This window comes from Marmota marmota, unplaced genomic scaffold (assembly GCF_001458135.2).
Source record: "Marmota marmota marmota unplaced genomic scaffold, marMar, whole genome shotgun sequence".
NCBI lineage: Eukaryota > Metazoa > Chordata > Mammalia > Rodentia > Sciuridae > Marmota > Marmota marmota.
Window position 1 is genome coordinate 40,859,902 of NW_025999900.1, and position 15,905 is coordinate 40,875,806.

General features: G+C 42.8%; 2 protein-coding genes across 3 annotated transcripts in view; both read left to right on the top strand.

Moving 5' to 3' along the window:
- The first annotated feature begins 397 nt into the window (after positions 1-397).
- Positions 398-14,594, top strand: LOC107144481 (acyl-coenzyme A thioesterase 1-like). Of its 2 annotated transcripts, none has more exons than XM_048798959.1 (3): positions 398-482; positions 10,653-10,855; positions 13,786-14,594. In XM_048798959.1, the coding sequence occupies exons 1-3, from the start codon at positions 413-415 to the stop codon at positions 14,362-14,364; spliced, it is 852 nt and encodes a 283-aa protein (XP_048654916.1). In that variant the 5' UTR covers positions 398-412; the 3' UTR covers positions 14,365-14,594. The 2 variants fall into 2 exon arrangements, with proteins under 2 accessions (XP_048654916.1, XP_048654918.1); XM_048798961.1 differs by lacking the exon at positions 398-482 and adding an exon at positions 8,361-8,378.
- Positions 14,595-15,078: 484 nt separating this feature from the next.
- The window catches only part of LOC125615400 (acyl-coenzyme A thioesterase 1-like), a 32,778-nt gene continuing 31,951 nt past the window's right edge, over positions 15,079-15,905 (top strand). The window contains exons 1-2 of the mRNA XM_048799523.1: positions 15,079-15,086; positions 15,365-15,901. Coding sequence (XP_048655480.1) covers positions 15,079-15,086; positions 15,365-15,901 — 545 coding nt within the window. The remainder of the gene's footprint in view (positions 15,087-15,364; positions 15,902-15,905) is intronic.

Genomic DNA, 15,905 nt, shown 5'->3' on the forward strand with positions numbered 1-15,905 from the left:
GCAGGAACGTCTGCCACTTATTGGGTGATACCCCAGGCCTCGCAGGACGCTTGCTCTGGATCCACCGGGCTGTGCGCTTGTTCAGCTTTTCCAGCACGATGGCCTCCCAGTCTCTGGCCTCCTTCTCATGAGGGGGAAGCCACAGTTCCCTTTCCTCCAGGTTCACATCTGGAGAAGGCAGTGGACTCAGCAAATCTGGATCCTTTTGGGAATAAAGGGGGAGACGGGGAGATCCTCTCTGGACTGGGCTTGCTGGCTTTGATTTCTTCTGCTTCTTGACAAGATTGTCAGGGCTTGCCGTCTTCATAGCCTGGGAGATGACCTCTGTTCTCAGGGACTTGACACTGACAGGTTTCTCACATTGGGCCTTCCTGATCTGGGAAGGTGGGACGATGTCATCTGTGTCGTAGATATGGTCAAAGCTATACTGGCTGTAAGGCATGCTGGGCAGGCCTCGCTGCCACATCACCTCCTGAGAGAAGGTAAGGTTGGCAGCAGCCTTCTTCAGATACTGGTTCTTGAGCTTTGCACAGCGCTGAGGGCCAAAGTGGAAGATGGGTGGCACGTTGGAGACAGATGCACATACCTCTTGGTTCAGTTTTGAGAAGCCAAGAGTCATGCCCCATCCCAGCCGTGGAGGGAGTGACTCAGGGTACTGATGAGAGAAGAAGGTCTTTTCTTTTTGGGTCCCAGTCATATTTCCTAGCAAAAACTTTCTTCTATGCTGCCTGGTCCAGAGGCAGGGCCTGCAGCTGTGACAGGAACCTGTTAAGAGGATGGGACGAACTGGTGGAGGTCTGTAGAAATCAGACTCGTGTACAGAAAGAGACTATCTTGGAAGATAGATGAGAAAAGGAATGGGGTGGGGTGAGAAAGCCAAGCAGATTAGAAGGACAGAAGAAAGAAGTAGTGCAACATATAAAGTATTTCCTTGTATCAGACCCAGTATTTATATCTGTCCCCAATAGTTTCCCATTTCTAATTGTCTTCAGATATTGCTTTTTCTCTGTTCAAAAGGCTTATAGGAAGCTGGGATGGTGTCATATGCCTGGGTCCCTGCTCCCAAACAGGAGCATTGCTTGAGCCAGGAGTTCAAGGGTACCCTGGACAACATAGCAAGATCCCCCTCCCAACTCTGTCACACAAAAATAGCTTATAGCATAAAGTTCGAACAACTCAGCCTGGCATTCAGGGTTCAACATGAGCAGGACCCCAGCTTAGGACTTTGTCCTGACTGGTAAACTCTGCTAAAGCCAGCTGGATCCCCTAGCTGCTCTTCGAGTATTCCTCCACAAGCTTCCTCCTGTGCCTTCTGCATGAAATGGCCTTTTCTTCCATACTTGACACAAATTCTATCCCTTCTCTTAGGACAACTCAATTCCCCTACATGCCCATAACTTCTTCTATCCAGGCCCAGTCACACACAAATTGATATCATTCCTAATTCATACCACTTAGTTTAACTATTACTCCTGCGACACCTCATGTTGTTAAATATTGGGCTCTCTAACTGAACTATCCACATCTGCTGTCTTTTCTGCTCTTCAAGTTACCCAGTACTTTTCCATATTGCTATATAATCTTCATCATTAAAATATTTGAGGGGTAGCACATTTTTTCAACTGGATAAATAACTTCATCTCTTCCTTAACTATTAGGCTCTCTCCAGGTTTTAACTAAAATGGAAAGCACCGTAGAAAACAAATACTTTTAGTATTTTGTTTTATATTTCCTTTGGAAATACTCTCTTGGTCTAATAATGATAGTTGAAAATCATAGAGTATCTTGCTAAGGGCTTCACAGAGGAAGGTTTTCGGAGTCCAGCTCCAACAGGGGGTCTCAGGAGACGAACAGATGGTGAGGAGTCGGCGAAAGGGGGTGGAGAAACAACACAGACACAAAAGTGAAGGTGCTGAATCCCAATCTTTACTTGTGAAGTTAATCATATATACTTTTCATTTTGGCAGGCTCACAGTACTTTGTGGTTACAAAACAGGAATCATTATTCAAAGAAACAAAATATTACGTAGCTACAATTAGATAAGAAGAATGTATCTTGGCATATGCATGAGCAAACATTTTTTACTTTCAGTTCGCATTTTGCTTTGAGCTGTTTCTGCTTAGTTAGCTTTTAATAATAGTTAGAAATGTCCCAGACTATTGGCCTATACCTGGACTATTCTTTCTTGACTTAACTGACTAGAATCGGCGCCACGGTTATGGCAAGTGGTTAACTTGAAAAAAGAGGCTATTAATTTTAATCAAACAAGAGCAAGAGCACCAAACCATTGTGCACAGGAACAAGAACAAGTTGCCCAGTACTAAGCACTAATCTGTCTTCTTAACATTAATTCTTCTTCTCTAGATTTCAATTTAATTTCTCAAAAACTTCCTTGACTGTTTTTCCTACAGGGGTTTTTTCATTAAACATTAACAATTTACGTTCCACAGCTGAATCATTGCATTTAGAGCAAACAGATTTATTCTTTAGAAGTAGTTGCATTAATTGGGAAAGTCATGTTTTTTCCTTCGTACTTAATGGTCATATGAGAAGTCGCAACTATACTTATTAAAGGAATACAAAACCAAACCAGCCCATTCCCAGGAACACACTGCACTCCTCCGGAGGATGGACGCCTTGCGCCATCCACCTCAGTAGGGCCTTGCCTTTGCCTGAGTCAGGGAAGGGGTGCAGCAGAAGGTATGATCCTGGAAGAAGCTGAGGCTCACCAAGGTGAATTGTTTACATGGCCCATAAGTAGGGGAGTCAGGGGGCAAATCCAGTCTGCATGACTGTAGCTTCAGTGTAGTTAATCTCTGTGCCACTCTGGCCTTAGCTCAAGCTCCTCTCCCCACCACCTCAGCATGCTAACCTGGCACTCCCAGGAGCAGGTACCACTATTCTTTAACATTCTTTCTATCTCAGTCATATCAACCTCTGCCCATCCTGGACTGCCCCAGTGTGCACCCACAGACCAGGTATGACTCTTCTCTTTCTCCATAAAATGAAATACATACCTCCTGTCTCTAGGGTTTGATTTATCCTCCTGTCTTCCAAATAATAAATCTGACCTTGTGGTGTTTCTGTTAAGGGTCAATTTTCATCTAGATGCTTCTAGGCCAGAACTGATAACTTCCCTCAGATTATGTCAGACGGGATTATTTTGATATCCTTGCAGGATATTTTTGCAAATAAAATTAACTTTGGTTGTTTAATTTTTCACAACTGTGAAGGCCTCGTGCCACAAGGGCACTCAGTAGTTAGTCAAAATAGAGAAATTAGGGCAAAGGTAGAGGCTGGTCACAAGGAGATATTTTTCCTGAAAGAGTACCTACTCGGACTGATTGAAAATGAACTGTCACATGAGAACACTATTTGTGTTCTTCTGACTTACATGTGCTCTAATAAGAATTTCAAATTCTTGCACAATGATGTGTATCTTGCTGCTTAGGTGGGAGCATTTTGATTCCAAACACTTTAAAAACAGAAAGAGGATGATTCATTCCAGGATGACTGCCTGTGTGGGGTGATCGAGGTTATCCCCAGATATATGTCTTTTAACATGTGACATAAGAAACCTTGGTAACAGTGTTAGCATTTTATCACTGTGACTAAAACACAGGACAAGAACAACTTAGAGGAGGAAATGTTTATTTTGGCTCTTGGTTTCAGAGGTCTCAGTCCATGGTGAGCTGACTCCATTGCTCTGGGCTGGAGATGAAGTAGAACATCATGGCAGAAAAGCATGGCAGAAGACAGCTGCTTGCCTCAGGGCAGCCAAGGAGCAGAGAGAGAACTCAAAAAGCCAGGGACAAAATATATAATCCCCAAGGCACACCCCCAGTGAAGCACTTTGTCCAGCCATACCTCATCTGTTTACAGTTACCACCCAGTAATCCATTCAAATTACTAACCCACTAACTGGATTAATCCATGGATTAGGATATAGCTCTCATAATCTAATCATTGTATCTCCTACCTTTACACAGGAGCTTTTGAGCAACACCTCATATCCAAACCAAAACAGTAAAAATGTAAACAGAAAGAATACCATATTATCATTAGCAGTTATATTCTTAAGGAATAGTAGTTTTCATCTGATAGAGTGGCTAATCAAAAAGGAAGGAAACACATGAAAAGTCTATTTTAAACCCGATAATCTGCCCTCTTCTGGATGGAAAATGCCAAGATGAAGGTAACTGAAATATTTTCAATAGATTGGCAGAATGTAACTTTTGGTCAGAAGAGGCTCGTCATTGTCAGTCTTAGAGTTAGAAGACAAAGCTAAGGCCAGATTCTGCACTTCCCAACCATGACACCTTCAAAAACTGGTTTGCCAATCTGAAAATGGAGAGTCTGACTGATACCTGTCCTAATTTAGTGTTGATAGGAAGCTGAAATTTAGTGTTGATATGATACCAGAAACTTGTGAACATTCTGTGTAAGCTGCAAAGTACCTCCTCCCTCTACTCCAGAAGTTCCCCTCATTTCCACACCCTCAACTTTTTAGTTTCCATTTCTCATTATGTATTTACCCAGTTAAATAGCTGTCTCCAGAGATTATTTTGGAAATTCTGCCATAAAGATGATCTGTTCCAATGCCTTCATTTTAAAAATCCCCGAATCAGGGTCCAGAGAGAGGTTGATTAAGATCCTAGTCCTGGTTGGTATCTGAAGTAATACTGACTCTTTGTCACCTAATCATCCAGAGTCTGAAACTGCCCCAGGCTGCCTCATTCAGTGAATGCTCATGAAAACCTTTTTAATCCTGGTGCAGCCTGCAGTGTTTTGAAATTACCTGAAAAATGGCCTCCCACAGCACAGTCCTTAAAGGAAAGCAAGGTCTTGCGCCTTCAGTCTTCTTTGGATTCTTAGATTTAAAAGTTGTTTATATTGGTCACCAAGCAACCAACTCTTCAGAATTTCTTGAGTTTCCTGATGGAACCTGTGGATTCAATTGGGGGTATCTTTGACTATTGATTCAATTTCCTTCTATAAACTGAGTTTTGAGAAATTATATCATACTTATTGATTGGTGGCTTAGTGGATTTCTTAGTTATTTGAAAAATAAACCTCTAGAGCTAGGCAGTTTAATTTTTTTTTTTTTTCCCATAAGGAGTTTATACATCAGGGATCTCAGGGACCCAGAGTCTGCTTCTGCTAAAAAGCAGTGACTCTTCACTTGGGCCTGTATATGTCTGATAGATAATTAAAAGCAGAATAACAGCTTGACATCTCTATGTTCATTTGCCCCTGTCTCTTTCAAGTACCTCAAACTAGGGGTCAGATTACTGCTCAATTCTCCATGAAGACATGTCAATCATTTAAGGAATGTTCATGTAAACCCGATAATCTGCCCTCTTCTGGATGGAAAATGCCAAGATAAAGGTATCTGTTTGTGACATTTATTGGGTCTCAAGTCAGACGCCTGAATCTGGAAGTCCCAACTACCATTTGGACACTCACTTGCATCGGGAGTAAGATAAAAATTACATAAAAAGGAAAAATGAATTTATTAGCAGTTTGGCCAAATTGGGAAGACAGCTAATCTGCCTTCTCCCAACCTATAGTTATGTTATATTTTATAGGAGGGATCATTCTTGTTGAACAAAAGCCCAGAAATATATACGTGTAGATTCATCTGAGGGAACTGAGAGATGTGTGCTCATTCTGGTTTTCTGGGTTCTGTTGCATCTTCCTGGTGCCAGGGGGCAGGGCTTTGGGAGCAGTTTCAGCTTCAGATTTCAACATGATGTGACTGCCTGTTGGAAGCTGGGATAGAGAAATTAGCTTAAAGAACAGCAATGGCTAGGAATGAGGAAGAAACCACTTGAGGCTTTTCTGAAAATTTCCGATTTTAAGAGTGCCTGTTACAAAATTTGTCCTGATAAGAGGGAAGATTTCTGGGCCGGAGGTTCTGTCTAGTTGGCCCAGGTCATACTTTTCAGATGGTCATATCTTTTGTTTCCCGGCAAGATTGGCATTTGGGACCAGCCTGAGTACTGACTTCAGTGCCTAGGCACAAACTGTACTCAGACCCTGGGCTCCTGAAAAAGGGCAGAGGATGCTTTCTCTCTCTCTCTCTCTCTCTTTTTTTTTTTTTTTAAAGAGAGTGAGAGAGAGAGAGAATTTTTTTTTAATATTTATTTTTTAGTTCTCGGCGGACACAACATCTTTGAGAGGATGCTTTCTCTAGGATGGAAAGAGAAGGGTCGAAAGACGACAGGACTAAATATTAAAACCTTGTAGATTCCTCAGAAAGTTAAACAGAATTACTGTGAATAGATATCAGTAGACTCATATTTATATGAAAGTCTCTGCTTTCAGTATTTCGGGTGTATACCCAGAAGTGGACCTGTTGGATCATATAGTAGTAATTCTGTCTCAAAAAATAAAAAGGGCTGAGGATGTAGTTCAGTGATAGAGCACCCCTGGGTTCAGTCCCCAGGACCGCAAAACAAATAAACAAAAAAGAAATACCATGATGAGCTTCCTGGTAGCCACCTATTTACACACATTTGTAAATATTTACTTAGACACTATTCCTCGGAGTGGGATTGAGTCAAAGAGAATGCATCTTTTACTATTTTTATACAGAATGCTCCAATATATGAGTGTATTTTCCAAATTCTCTTCTCAACATAGGATATCATTATGTGAGAGGCAAATAAAGCATAATGGTTCAGAGCATAGGCTGGGGAATCTGTTTGCAAAGGCATGAATCCCAATACTTCCATTTTCTAGATGTGTGATGTTCATCAAATCAGTTTACCCCTCATATAGTCCTTTTTTAAAAAAAAAAAAATCCTGTTTTTCAGTTGTAAATGGACACAATACCTTTATTTTGTTTGTTTATTTTTATGTGGTGCTAAGGATCGAACCCAGAGCCTCACACATGCAAGGCAAGCACTCTACCTCTGAGCCACAACCCCAGCCCTTCATATAGTTCTTTTTAAAAATACTTTTTAGATATACATGACAGTAGTGTATTTTGACATATCATACATACATGGAGTATAACTTCCCATTCTTTTTATTTATTTATTTATTTTTTAGTTGGACACAATATCTTTATTTATTTATTTTTATGTGGTGCTGAGGATCGAAGCCAGGACCTCGAATGTGCTAGGCGAGCGCTCTACTGCTGAGCCACAACCCCAGCCCTAACTTCCCGTTCTTGTGGTTGTACATGATGTAGAGTTACACTGGTCATGTTTATATATGAACATAGGAAAGCTATGTCTGATTCATTCTACTATCTTTTCTATTCCCATCCCCCTCCCTTTCTTTTCCTTCATTCCCCTTTGTCTAATCTGTCCAACATAGACCCACCTCATATAATTCTTGTAAGGATTAAGAATTAAATTATTCCCTGTCTTCAGTTCCCAGTATCCCCAACTCCCCACAAATTAGCTATATTATTTCCTTTCTTTAAATTCTGAGGCTCTATGCATAAAATACTGGAAGTATCTCATAGAATCAATACAAGAGTAATTGGAGCTGAAGGGAGTTGTGTGATTAACGACCAGTAGGCCTCAAGACAACTTGGAACTAGGTTTGTCTGAGAAGGCTTGTAGGATGGTCTTATTTGGGAGCAGAAGTAAACACAGCTTATACATATCCAGGTTTCTCCAATAACAAGGTTATGAAATTATTAATGTAAAATCTTAACAGGCCTTGGAAGGGGCCTAAAGCTTAAGTTTGATAAAAAACATAATCAATAATTTATGAAAAAATGAAAAAGGTGAGAAATCTAGGATGAGCAGGAGATAAAGTTCACCTAACGGAGCAAAATGACAACCCAGTATAGCAAAATCATAATTCCTATTACATCATTTGGCTATTTTTGCTCCTCTATGGATTGCAGCTCAGAGGTTACATAGCTGGCTAGTAAGATGTCAAGACCCTTAGATGGAGGACCGATGTGAAGGATAAGCACTGATAGATAACACACAAGCAAAAAATGTGGTGCATATTTGTAAAGAAAAGGCTTAGAAGTAGTAACGAATGCCAGTTATCCAATAAAGTGATAAAACTGGATTCCAGTCCTGCATTTCTCTCAGCTATTAGGCTTTGCTAGGTGCCAGGTTTCTTTAAAAGCCAGCCCTGGTCCAGGACACTTTTCCTGGGCCAAAGAGAGCCTAAGAAGCAGAACTAGGAAGTTGTTCTTCATCATAAAGCAGTTTTTAGTGGAGGCGGCCTCAAGAAAGTCCATGAGTAACTATTTTCGTTTTCTGATTGGCAGGGCTCCGCCCTTCCCCTCTCCGACAAATGAGAGGCTGGGCCGGGTGGGCACTTAGCTTGCATCAGGCAGCCGGCCACTAGAGGACCTCTAACTTTCTCCCTTCTCCGGTTCAGTTGCGAAGACTGAGTTAAGGTGCAAAATGGTTGCCTCTTCGCTCTCTGTCCTACGAGCGTGCCGGTTGTACCAATGGGGCCTGAAGAATTGGGCGCGAATGTCAGGGCCTCCTCTGCTTAGGCTGGGTGGCCGCAGCACTTGGGCTTCTTCACGGACAACTGCGACACTAAGCCTGAAGCCCTTGGGCCGCTGCTGCTGGGACGAGCCGCTGCACATCGCCGTGCGCGGCCTGGCCCCCGAACAGCCGGTCACGCTGCGCGCGTCCCTGCGCGACGNAGCTTTCCTAGCATGTGTGAAGCACTGGGTTCAATTCTCAACACCACATATAAATAAGTAACATAAAGGTCTATTAGCAACTAAAAAAAAATTAAAAAACAAAAAACCCGTATGTAGGTAGTTTCAACTTTTTAATGGTCTTTAAAAGTTTCTCAGTTTTACAACTTTTCTCCTCATTCCCACAGTATGTTAAGGTTTATGTAAATTAGCAGTTATAAAAGGAGGAAGTCCTCTTCCTGTCAACTGGGAATCTAAGGAGATTATTGGAAACTTTTACATACATAAAGTTATTGGTCAGTGAAAAAAAATGAAAGGATGCTTAGCCTCATTAGTAATGAAGGAGATGCAAAAATAAAAATACAGAATGCATCTCATAACCTCAAGAGTGGCAAAGATTTAGAACTCTGACATGACCAATTGTTACCAAGTACCTGGAAGAAAGAAACTCATGTACGCAGCAGAAGCAGTCACAGTGTTCAGCTACTCTGGGAAAAAAATTTTCTGCAATTACCTACTTGAATATGGCTTTCTACTTGTTCTGGTACATGTGCACCCAGAGGAATACTTGGCAACAGCCGGAATATCCACCAACAGTGGAAGTGATGGATAGGTGGAGCTGTTTCCAGCAAAGGGAATGAGCCACAGCTGCAAGAATCAACTTGTTCCCCACAGTGTTAGGTGAAACAATCAAATACCAGAACACATTCAGTATCTTTGCATTGAGATAAAATTCACAAGGCAGGCAAGAGAAGCAAAATGTTATTTAAGGTGCATATGTACTTATGTAAGTAGTGATATTATCAAGAAAACTGGTAGGCCATGGTGGCCTAGAAGGATGGGTCATTCTAGGATAGCCTCAGCAAAGGCTGGAGATGTAGCTCACTGTTGGAGATGGCGCCCCCTGGGTTCAATTCTCAGTACTGCTGCAAACAATAAATTATATATATGTACGTGTGTGTGTGTGTGTGTGTGTGTGTGTGTAGAAAACTAATAGTAAGACATACACCAAGGGGGGCGGGAAATGGACAAAGGGATTCAGAGACTTACATTACATGGTGCCTAGCAAGTGTTTGTTGTGTTTTTCTCTAAACTGGATATGTAAAAGAGAAATTTTCATATTATATAAATGGTGAAAATACCTTATGCATGTAATCATGCAAAATGGAGCCTTTTATTTATTTTTTATTGTAGGGTTGAGGATTGAACCTAAGGCCTTGCATCTGCTAGTCTAGTGCTTCACCAGCCCTAGTAAGTAGCATTTTGAGTCTGTGCCCATTAGCATTTGAGACTTTCTGAGCTGTTCTGTGTGATGCAAAATATGGATATAGCACAGTTTATATTCATTCACCAGTCAAAGCACATTTGTTTGCAGTTTGTGGCAATTATATAAGGCTGCTACAAACACTTCGACACAAGCTTTTGTGTGAAGACAGTTTTTATTTCTCTTGGGTAAAGACCTAGGAATGGGATTTTGGGGTCATATAGGAAGAATACATTGGCCTTTAGAGGAAACTGTCAACTGATTTCTTCACAGACTGCACTATTTTGCATTACAATCAGCATTGTATGACAGACAGTTCCAGTGGCTGTGCATTCTCTGGCAGTTGGCATTGTCCAATTTTGGGGATTAGGAAAGGCCATATGTTTGTTGCTCTTATTGTTCATTTGTGTGTGTGTATTTTTTTTCAATGCTGTTACACCCAGGGCATCACTCATGCCAGCCAGGTGCTGTATCACGGGGCCATAAAGTGTTTTTGATCTCAAAAGAAATACAAGGTCTTTGTGAAAATTCGTGGGGCTTTTGTGATACAGAGGGGAATGTGGATTTAGCCTAGGCCACTCTCTGGATGTTTGGATACCAGAGGTCTTTAAGCATTTTTGATAGTGGAAAAGTTGTTCATCTCCCAGTAGGTAATATATGGCTTTTGACGGCACTGCAAAGACTTAAAAGGATGAGGAGATAATCCTTGCTTATTTTATAACTCCATTTTCTATTCTGTTTTGTTTCTCCCCAAGAACCTGGGCCCTATCCTGGGATTGTGGACCTGTTTGGACTTGGAGGTGGCCTTCTGGAGTACCGAGCTAGTCTGCTGGCTGGCAAGGGTTTTGCTGTGATGGCTCTGGCTTATTATGGCTATGATGACCTTCCCCGGAGCCTAGAGACTGTGCACCTGGAGTACTTTGAGGAAGCTGTGAACTACCTGCTCCATCACCCTGAGGTTAGATCTCTTCTTAGTTTTGTGGGCTGCTCCCCACCTCATGCGTGCTTTTGGTTTCACAGAAATCAGCCCATTCTTTTTTTTTTAATGTTTATTTTTTAGTTGTAATTGGACAAAATATCTTTATTTTATTTATTTATATGTGGTGCTGAGGATGAAATCCAGGGTCTCACACGTGCTAGTCGAGCACTCTACCACTGAATCAGCCCCACAGCCCATTCTTGGGGGCCTCTCCTAATCCAGCAGCCACTGCCTTACATAGACACTTCTCAGGGATACTTCTATGCAGTTCTACATTATCACATTTCCTGTTAGTAAAGAGGTTACTAGTTGATATTCTGGAATTCTGAATTCCAGTTTGTTTTAGTATTTCATAGGCTACCTTTGAGAACCTTGAGATCGACAGGAAGTAAACTGTAATAAAAGGCCATGACCTTCCCCAGGAGACGCCTGCTTGTAAGTCTTTGTGCTCAGCCACCCTCTCTCCCCCATACCCCTGTGAGAGCACAGGGTTAACCTTAAAGAAGGAAATTGACAGCCATCATCTGAGTTCCTGGAATAGTTTATGGTTTTTAGACTCAGTGTAGCCAAGAATGAGGAGGCAGTCCTTGCTAATTTTAAAATTCAATCAGGGCACAATATGGATGGAAGCACTGGAGCTCTCAGAAAAGGTGATATGGTTGGGCGTGGTGGCACACACTTGTAATCCCAGCAGCTCAGGAGGCTGAGGCAGGAGGATCACAATTTCAAAGCCAGCCTCAGCAACTTATCAAGGCTCTAAGTAACTTAGTGAGATCCTGTCTCCAAAGGAAAAAAAAAATTTCAAAAGACTGGGGATGTGGCATGTAGCTCATTTGTTAATCAGGCCTGGATTCAATCCCTGGTACAAAAAGAGAGAGAGAAAGAAAGGTAATATGACCAGGCACCATGATGCACACCTATAATATCAGCAACTCTGGATGCTGAGGTAGGAGATTACAAGTTCAAGGCCAGCCTGGGCAATTTAGTGAGCCCCTGGCTCAAAATAAAAAATAAAGGGCTGGGGATGTGACTTAGTGGTAGAACACCACTGGGTTCAATCCCCAGTTAAACACACCAATTATGTAGTTTCTAAAGCAGGAAGAATGTGTATGTGTGTGTGTATATATATATTTGTAGATGGACACAATACCTTTAATTAATTAATTAATTTATTTTTTATGTGGTGCCAGGGATCAAACCCGTGCCTCACACATGCTAGGCGAGTGCTCTACCGCTGAGCCACAACCCAGCCCCAGAATGTATATATTTTTTTAGGTAAAAAAACATACTTTTTCATGTTCAATGTCAAGGGGTGACCCTCCTTGAAGGGCAAGGAAGCGCCTTTTCTGAAGATTTGTTTCCTCACTCAGGATAAGGGCCTTAAGCAGGCCAGGCTATTCCTGCCTCACTATGTGTGACTGCACAGGACTTCCTGCAGTTCCCAGAGCACCGGCTCTCTTCCCTATGCTTGTGACATGCCATCTTCTTGGAATGTCCTCTTCACCTCCTTTTCTTGTCAAGGGTGAAGGTGATTAGAAAGCTTACAGGAGCCAGGTGTGATGGTATACACCTGTAATCCCAGCTCCTCAGGAGGTAGAGGCAGGAAGATCTCTAGTTTGAGGCCAGCCTCAGCAGCTTTTTGTGGCCCTAAGCAACTTTCAGAGACCCTTGTGAAAATAAAAAAGGATTGGGGATGTCACTCAGTGGTAAAGTGCCTCTGGATTCAATCCCTAGTACCTTAATAATAAGTATAATAAAGAAAAAGAAAAGGTGATTGGGTGTAGTGAAAAAAGTATAAGATATACACAAAGATAAGTTAAATTGAGCATTTTATTTTGCCAATGTCTTAACTCCATATGTTGTCACATCTACTTCCTCTGACAACCTGGATTGATTAAAATATCACTTAGTTCTTACCACTTTCATGAAACCAGTAAGGGTGCTGTTACGGAAGCCACAAAGAAACAACAAAGACTGCTGGGAGGGCTGGGGCGCAGCTCAGTGGTAGAGCACTTGCCTAGCATGTCTGAGGCACTGGGTTTGGTTCCCAGCACCACATAAATAAACAAAATAAAGGTATCATGTTTATCTGCAACTAAAATTAAAAAAAAAAACTGCTGTGAGAGGTCTATCAAATGGCCATCTGTTGATAACATAGAGGACTTTGGAATATAGGACAAGAGCAGTCAGTCCCACGGGATAGTACAAACCCAAGCTAACATTTGATAGGTTACTACTTTGGTTTTTAGGGATTTTGGGGGGTGGGGGTAGGGAAATATTGGGGATTGAACTCAGGGCACTTGACCACTAAGCTGCATCCCCAGCCTTATTTTGTATTTTATTTAGAGACAGGGTCTCACTGAGTTTCTTAGTAGCTCGCTTTTGCAGAGGCTGGCTTTGAACTTGTGATCCTCCTGCCTCAGCCTCCCAAGCCACTGGGATTACAGACATGCACCGCTGCACGTGACTTAGATTAATAATTTGAATGGATTACTGGGTGGTAACTCTAGGAAGGTGGAGATGGCTGGGTAAGTGGGCCACTAGGGGATTATATTATGCCACAGACTTCTCGCTTGAGCTCTCTCCACCCCATGGCTGTCCTGAGCTGAGCAGCTTTCCTTTGCCACACCTTCTGCCATGATGTTCTGCCTCGATTCAGGTCCAGAGCAATGGAGTAGGCTGGACATGACTGAGACCTCTGAAACATGAGCACATAAAAAATTTTCCTCCCTTTAGGTTGTTCTTATAAGGTAGGGAGGAAGCATATGTAGACTTCCCTAGGTTACAACATGGAGAGAAGGTAGAGCTCAGATTCAGGCTCAGATCCAGCTGATTTCCCGCATGGGCACTGTTCACTCTATTACAAGGATGGGAGATTCATTCTTCTTTTTCTTCTGTCCCATTTTCAGGTAAAGGGTCCAGGGATTGGGCTGCTTGGGAATTCCATAGGAGGAGAACTCTGCCTTGCCATATCCTCTTTCCTGAAGGGCATCACGGCTGCAGTCATAATCAATGGCTCTGTGGCCGTTGTTGGGGCAAGCATACACTACAAGGACGAGACGCTGCCCCCTGTGGGTATCATGAGAGATCGAATCAAGGTGACCAAAGATGGCATCAAGGACGTTGTGGAAGCCCTGAAAAGTCCTTTGGAAGACCAGAAGAGCTTTATTCCCGTGGAGAGGTCTGACACCACCTTCCTGTTCCTTGTGGGTCAGGATGACCACAACTGGAAGAGCGAGTTCTATGCTAATGAGGCCTCTAAACGCTTGCAGGCCCATGGAAAAGAGAAGCCCCAGATCATCTGTTACCCAGAAGCAGGGCACTACATTGAGCCCCCTTACTGGCCCCTGTGCAGGGCTGCCCTGCATATCTTGGCAGGTGGTCCTATCGTTTATGGAGGGGAGCCCAGGGCTCATGCCAGGGCCCAGCTGGATGTGTGGGAACAACTCCAGACTTTCTTTCACAAACACCTGGGTGGTGAGAGTTAAGGAGGGCTCTTCCAAAAATTTAACCCATTATCTAAAGGTTTGGAGGATAAAACTTGAATATATTCTAAGGACACCAGTTAAGATTAGTTCAACTGATTAGAGGAGTTATTATTATAACTCTTCTAAGTTGCATACTGTTCTCTTTAAATATTACTATTCAAAATAGTGTCTATCCAAGGGCTGGGGCGCAGCTCAGTGGTAGAGCACTTGCCTAGCATGTCTGAGGCACTGGGTTTGGTTCCCAGCACCACATAAATAAACAAAATAAAGGTATCATGTTTATCTGCAACTAAAATTAAAAAAAAAAACTGCTGTGAGAGGTCTATCAAATGGCCATCTGTTGATAACATAGAGGACTTTGGAATATAGGACAAGAGCAGTCAGTCCCACGGGATAGTACAAACCCAAGCTAACATTTGATAGGTTACTACTTTGGTTTTTAGGGATTTTGGGGGGTGGGGGTAGGGAAATATTGGGGATTGAACTCAGGGCACTTGACCACTAAGCTGCATCCCCAGCCTTATTTTGTATTTTATTTAGAGACAGGGTCTCACTGAGTTTCTTAGTAGCTCGCTTTTGCAGAGGCTGGCTTTGAACTTGTGATCCTCCTGCCTCAGCCTCCCAAGCCACTGGGATTACAGACATGCACCGCTGCACGTGACTTAGATTAATAATTTGAATGGATTACTGGGTGGTAACTCTAGGAAGGTGGAGATGGCTGGGTAAGTGGGCCACTAGGGGATTATATTATGCCACAGACTTCTCGCTTGAGCTCTCTCCACCCCATGGCTGTCCTGAGCTGAGCAGCTTTCCTTTGCCACACCTTCTGCCATGATGTTCTGCCTCGATTCAGGTCCAGAGCAATGGAGTAGGCTGGACATGACTGAGACCTCTGAAACATGAGCACATAAAAAATTTTCCTCCCTTTAGGTTGTTCTTATAAGGTAGGGAGGAAGCATATGTAGACTTCCCTAGGTTACAACATGGAGAGAAGGTAGAGCTCAGATTCAGGCTCAGATCCAGCTGATTTCCCGCATGGGCACTGTTCACTCTATTACAAGGATGGGAGATTCATTCTTCTTTTTCTTCTGTCCCATTTTCAGGTAAAGGGTCCAGGGATTGGGCTGCTTGGGAATTCCATAGGAGGAGAACTCTGCCTTGCCATATCCTCTTTCCTGAAGGGCATCACGGCTGCAGTCATAATCAATGGCTCTGTGGCCGTTGTTGGGGCAAGCATACACTACAAGGACGAGACGCTGCCCCCTGTGGGTATCATGAGAGATCGAATCAAGGTGACCAAAGATGGCATCAAGGACGTTGTGGAAGCCCTGAAAAGTCCTTTGGAAGACCAGAAGAGCTTTATTCCCGTGGAGAGGTCTGACACCACCTTCCTGTTCCTTGTGGGTCAGGATGACCACAACTGGAAGAGCGAGTTCTATGCTAATGAGGCCTCTAAACGCTTGCAGGCCCATGGAAAAGAGAAGCCCCAGATCATCTGTTACCCAGAAGCAGGGCACTACATTGAGCCCCCTTACTGGCCC

Bases quoted from the DNA above. Each gene is read 5' to 3' on its own strand.
- LOC107144481 (XM_048798959.1), top strand. From the start codon at position 413: ATGGTCAAAGCTATACTGGCTGTAAGGCATGCTGGGCAGGCCTCGCTG. The intron at 483-10,652 runs GTAAGGTTGGCA...TTTCTCCCCAAG, and splicing joins ACATCACCTCCTGAGAGAAG to AACCTGGGCCCTATCCTGGG. The intron at 10,856-13,785 runs GTTAGATCTCTT...TCCCATTTTCAG, and splicing joins ACCTGCTCCATCACCCTGAG to GTAAAGGGTCCAGGGATTGG.